Source organism: Calypte anna, chromosome 5A (genome assembly GCF_003957555.1).
Source record: "Calypte anna isolate BGI_N300 chromosome 5A, bCalAnn1_v1.p, whole genome shotgun sequence".
Classification (NCBI taxonomy): domain Eukaryota; kingdom Metazoa; phylum Chordata; class Aves; order Apodiformes; family Trochilidae; genus Calypte; species Calypte anna.
The window spans coordinates 41,509,786-41,515,785 of record NC_044251.1 but is presented as its reverse complement, the minus strand read 5'-3'; the positions used below and the strand labels follow the sequence as shown (position 1 = coordinate 41,515,785).

The following is a 6,000-nucleotide window of genomic DNA, read 5'->3' as shown; positions in this document are numbered from 1 at the left end:
GATGCCCCCCATGCGGGCACCCCCACGAGCTCAGCGCCCGGGTGGGAATGACCTGGATATGGGCACCTCCTGCCTGTCCCCCGGCACATCCCCCCGCACCCCGTGGGTGGGTAGGGTGCTCAGTGCCCGAGGTGCAGGGGCACCCTTGGCCGTGGGTGGATCTTCCCGTCCCCTCACCCACGGGTACCGCTGCCCGATGTCCCCACGCACGGACACCCATGGGCGGGTGGGGCGTGGGCGGGTGCCCCCGGGGCCGTGCCACGCCGTAGCGGCGGGCGGGGATGCTGCTGCTGCTGCTGCTGCCGCCGGCTCCCCCCGCTCCACCCCGCCGCCGCCGCAGCCACGCCAGACGCAGCGCGGCTCGGAGCGCGAACGGAGCCTCCCGCAGCCGCCGCGGCCCGGGCAGCCCCGCTCCCCGCCATGGCCCGGAACCGCCGGGAGAGGAGCAGCTGGGGTAGGCGGCGGGGGCGAGGGGAGGGAGGGCCGGCCCGGGCGGGGCGGGTGTGCCCGGATACAGCCGCGAACAATGCGGGGCCTGCGGCCCGTTCCCTGCTCCACCGCGGGGCTGGGGGCGCGTCTGGCCCCGCCTGGGCCCGGGGCTGCCGGGGCGGGGCGGCGGAGCTACCCCGGGAAGGGAAGGGGGGAGGCTGCCCCGGGAAGGGGTTGAGGGCCCGGCGAGAGGGCCGCCCCCGCTGCCTGGGGACGCATCTTATCCCTCATCCCCCGCTAAACCCTCCCGGGGGTCTGCAGCCCCCGCAGCCCGGCTGCCCTTTCCCGGGATGGGGAGGGCCGGGGGGGGGTTGGGCTGGGGGTGGCCCCGCTCGGGGGCTCCGCGGTTGCCACCGCCCTCGGCCTGGCGTGGCCGGGGCCCTGCGGCCAAGGCGGGGCGGGGACCTCCCCGGGGAGCCCTGGGGCCACCCCGGCTCTGCCCGGCCTGCCCTGTCTCCCTGTCACCGCTGTCCCCAACAGCCCCTGCCCTGGGTCTGCTCAGGGCAGACGGGGCGGGTGTCACCCCAGCCACCGCCCCGGCTCTGCCCCGCAGCACCTTCGCCCTTAGGCAGCCCCCCCGGCCTTCCCCGGCTGGACGCTCCTACAGAAGGTTTTTGCCATTTCTGTCGGGCTTTGTTGGTGTGTCAGACCCTCTGGAAAAGGGCCATTTGAAGTCCGTTTCTTTACAAACCTCGCCTGAGCCCCGGGGGAGCTGGTAGCAGCATCGCCGAGGAGCAGAGCTGGGTTCTGCAGCTCTTTGCCAGGCCCTCCAGAGCTCCAGCAGCAGCTCTCTGGAGCCAGAGCAGGTCCCACAGGTGGGCTAGTAGCCAGCAAGCCAAGGGGCTCCGGTTGCCTTTTACCAGAGCTGTGTCCGAGCCTTTCACCTCCTGTGCACAGCCAGGGATCACTTCACCGACTTCCACCGAGATGCTGCAGAAAACCAGGGTTTCCACAGCCATGCGCCGTTGTTTGGAGGCTGCTGAGGAGTCTGATTTGTCATTTCCCTCAAATTGGCTTCCATGAAACCTCAGTCGTCAGTGCTGGTGGTATCCTGGCTCATCAGGCAGAGCAGTGATGTTTGGGTACACAAATGAGGTTCTGGTTTGCATGGATGGGAGCAGTGTTTCCCGTGAGGGTGATGAGCAGGTCAGGAACACGTTTGCAGAAGCATTTGGAGGAAGGGAATGTGTGGTGTGAGGAGGAGATGGGGTGGTGGTGGTGGTGGTCTTCCTGCAAGGAGGTGAGGAGGAAAAAATGAGCAATTTTAAATCCTGATTCTTGATGGAGGTTGTGAAACCCTTGGGTGAAGCAGAGGGAAAACTTCCCAGGGAATGTGCTGACATTCTCAGCTTTGTCTGACGGAGCTGTCAGCCCCGTCTCTCTGGGTGCTGAGTATTGCACACACGTACAGGCACTGGTGCTTTCCTGTCACATCTTGGTTGCCTGAGAAGAAAATGCAAATGCTGCCAAAACGGATATAAATGGAGAAAAAACATCTTGGGAAGCATAGCCATGGTCCAGCGAGACAATTAGGCACATCCCTCATCCAAAACTTGCTGCTGAGCCTGGGTGAAATGTGATGTTGGTGATTTGGTGAACTCTTCCTTGGATTCTCTGTAAGTTTCACAAGAACCTGGAGCCATCCGTGGATCCAAGGGGATCTCTCTGCCATCAGCCACCTCCTGCTGCAACCCATCCACAGGTCAAAGTCATACTCTTGTCTTCTACATAGTTGTCCATATTCCTAGGATAATTTCCTGGCACTTTGCCAGGCTGCTTGACCTTGCCTGTAATAAATTAAAGAGCCAAACGCCTGTATTTTTCACTAGGAAAAAAAAATGCCCAGACAAAACCAACCTCTTCTAATAAAAGTGTGCATTTATATGCAGAGCCTTCTTGCCCTGAAAGATGTGTTTACACCCAGTGACTGCAGCATTGTCTGGTGACATCAGTCTGGGGGGTGACTCTTCCCATACTACGTTTTTCAGCCCAGCTGGCAAAGGAGAAGTCTCGGGCTTTTACCATCCGAGCTCTCAAACTAAGGCAGAAAGTCCTTGCTGTGCTCTGAAAATGGGCTTATGGGTCATTAAAAATACTATGCTATTTTGAAACGGACCAAACTTCGTCCTAGTTACTCTCTGCAACTGCTTAGTGCAACCTGTCTCTTTTGTTTCATGAAAATAATTTGCTTTTTTTTTTTAAAGATCAGAGAGCAAATTAGGATGAGTGAGTGTACAGCAGCCAGAAGGCATTGCCTCTGCTCAGCTGTCAGAGCTGGGTTACTGTCACATCCCTACATCCCCAGAAGCTGATGTAGGGATGGGTAATGCACCAGGCTTAGGATTTAGCCCTGGGCAGAAGGTCAGCATAAGGCTACTCCTCATTTAAGGCTCTCACTGAGCGTGTTAACTGAATCATTCATCTCTGCTGGATGAGTGGCTGAGGGAGCAGCAGATGAAAAACTCACATGTAATTTTGGGGGGAAGAGTAGAGGACCCTCCTATTTCAAAAATAAGGATTGTTTGTCCAAAACCTGCTTGGCACAGTGAAGTCCAGCCAGCTCAGTGAAGGCTTGTGGTAAGTTACCTCCTTTTTCTCCTGAAATTCTTTGAGCTTGGCAGTTGCAGGTGCTCAGCAGTCTGCTCCCCCATTACAGTAAATCCATTAGAGACCTCTGCTCCCAGGCACAGGATGTCAAGTTGGGAGGGACCTCAAGGATCATTTAAACAGCACAGGCTAGAACAAACTGTGTGAAATCTCTCATGTTTCCCATCAAGGCCTGGGTTGTAATCAGAATGACCTGACTGAATGAGTCAAGAATTCAATTTCAAAACTATAAAAGGGATTACAGAGCTTGTGTGTATATCTTGGTCAGGATTTTAGCTGGATGTGAGATTCATGAGATCCCCTAAAGAAGCCTGATGTCCAGGAATGGGTGAGGAAATATTTTGGGGAGAAAGGACTCCCCATCACAGACCAGGTCAAGATCATCAGTTCCACACTTTCAGACTTCCCACCAAGGAGTTCAACTGGAAAGAATTGTAATCCCCACCAAAGAGTTCAACTGGATGATTTTTGTAATTGTTTGACTTTTTTGTTTGGTTTTTTTTTTTTTTTAATGAGCCATTCTAACCTCCTTTCTGTTCTGTTGTCTGGTCTCTGCCTTTTTGTGGTGGATTTTCAGATTCCAGTTCCTGGCATTCCTTTTTGTCTCTGAATGCTGGGAACCTCCTGAAAAGTGAAAACTGAGATGTTTCACACAGGTGAGCTCTTACACAAAAATCTGCACAAAAGGAGATTCACAACCAAATGACTGGCATGCAAACGAGAGAAGAAAATGAAGTGTTTGGACTTGCAAGAAGAGACAACACTGCAAGCTAGAGACCCAACTCACTAAACATGGTTCTTAATCTTTCTGCCTTTGGTTTTTTGAAGCAGCAGCAGCGTTGTACAGGGAGTTTGAGTAGCATGGGTCTGATCCATGACAAGATGAGCAGGATCAGCCTGCCTTTCCCTTTTTGGGGGATGAGCTGAGATGCCTGAAGCATCCTTCGTGTCATGTCCATGTCCTGAGAGGCTTTGGAGGAGGTTTCCTGCCTGACTGATGGAGGGGGAAGCAGTGTCTGGCACTAGGTGGATCTTGCTGCATTTTCCCTGCTAAGCCCATGGGTGAGAAGCAGCACCCAGAAATATTGTGTAGGGCCTAAGTGGTGCTAATAGGATTTGGGGCTTGAAGTAACTTCTCTGCACCCTTGACAGGAAGCTTCTCCATCCAGGAGGTGCATCTGGTGTAGGTGTCATCGTTCTCTGGAAGGCAGAGGATGTCCTGTGGATCACCTCCAAAACACATTTCAATCTAGAGAGATCCCCAGCTCCTTTGTTCCTGCCAGAAACACTCATGTTTGCTACCAGTTGAAGGAAGGTAAAGTGTTACAGCCATAAAGTAACTGAACAAAACTTTTCCCAAATGAGGTAGAAGCTCCAGAGAAGGTCTTGAACTCTGTCAAGCCAGTGAAACAAAAAGTGCTCTGTATTCATAAGCATTTTCTTTGGTGTGAAACTGCCTTTTATGCTCTGTCCTGGGATTTCTTGGCACATTTATCAAACTTTATTTTCAGGCAATTGTAACAGCAAAAGGGTAAGAATAATTTCATGTCAGAAATACCTAAACCCAGTACTGGTGGTGGAGGGAGGCAGAGCAGATGAAGGAGCATGCAGAAAACTTGTGCTGGGTCTGAAGAGAGAGTTTTGGAGATATATTAATGCAAAGATGTGTTTCAGCCATCATGTCATGCTTGAGTCTGGCTGGCCTTAGATGTAGGTGAAGTACTTTCTGAATACTTTCTGAAGTATTTTTATAAACACAGGTGGCAATAAGGGTTCCTCTGAGCATTGCCACCTTGCCTTTCAACCAACCTGGGATGGCACATCATGGTGGGGACATAGCCACCCAACTGTCTTAACATGACTTCAAACTCCCTGGAAAACTCCCTAGAAAAGCCTCTGTCTAATCTGCTTCCTCCCCAGGGTGGTTGGGTGCCTGTGTCTCTGCAGCATGCTAGTGATGAACTCAGCCTGGGAACTTCACAGAGCTGTTTCAGAACCACTTTGCCTTCATCAGAGCGGTAGCAGCTCTCATCTTTTTAAAGTTTGGGGTTGGCTTTTGGTATTTGAGGTGTGTCTGTTGTAACCCACAGGTTTGGGGGCCAGTAATCACCCAAGCTCTTGTTGTCTGCTGGGCAGGAAGGTCCCCGTCCACTCCTCTTATCAGCCTTATCAGTCATCTCCTTGTTTCTACTGCCAAAGGGAAAAAGGGGCTGAGTTGGCCATGCTGAAGCTGCTGTGCTGCCAGCTGGATGGCTCAGGCAGGGCTGGCAGGAAGAAGGGTGCACTCTGTGTCTCACCACCACTCCAAAAAAAGCCAAGGATGAGTCCCAAGCCTGGCAGCAGCAGCCCCACTGCTCAGCTCCCTGATGGGAGCACCCTGGGGTGCAAAGTGCTCCTCAGGAGCTCCTGGAAGTGCAGAGTGCTTTGGGCAGAGGTGTTCGTGCTGCCAGGGTGTAAGAGTTCACCCCAGCTACAAAGAGGGATCTGAAAACAGGAGCCCAAGTGACTACCAAGTGTGGCCTCCTTCAGTCTGGAGAAGAGGAGGCTCAGGGGAGACCTCATCACTCTCTGCAACTCCCTGAAAGGAGGTTGGAGCCAGGGGGGGGTTGGGCTCTTTTCCCAGGACAAGAGGCCATGGGCTCCAGCTCTGCCAGGGGAGGTTAGGTTGGAGATTAGGAAGAAATTCTTTATAGAGAGGGTGCTGAGGCATTGGAATGGGCTGCCCAGGGAGGGGGTGGATTCTCCATCCCTGGAGGTTTTTAAGAAGAGACTGAATGTGGCACTGAGTGCCATGGGCTGGGAACCACAGGGGGAGTGGATCAAGGGTTGGACTTGAGGATCTCAGAGATCCTTCCCAACCCAAATGATTCTGGGATTCTGTGCTTCTATGATTCTTTTACCTGC

At 53.6% G+C, this 6,000-nt stretch overlaps 1 protein-coding gene across 2 annotated transcripts in view; it reads left to right on the top strand.

Annotated features, from left to right (window-relative positions):
• Nucleotides 1-261: 261 nt before the first annotated feature.
• Nucleotides 262-6,000, top strand: part of ATL1 (atlastin GTPase 1) — a 34,065-nt gene continuing 28,326 nt past the window's right edge. Inside the window, exon 1 of one of the 2 annotated variants that reach the window (XM_030451903.1) lies at nt 262-454. In XM_030451903.1, the coding sequence (XP_030307763.1) occupies nt 421-454 (34 nt within the window). In that variant the 5' untranslated portion in view covers nt 262-420. The remainder of the gene's footprint in view (nt 455-6,000) is intronic. The other variant, XM_030451904.1, reaches the window with a different exon arrangement.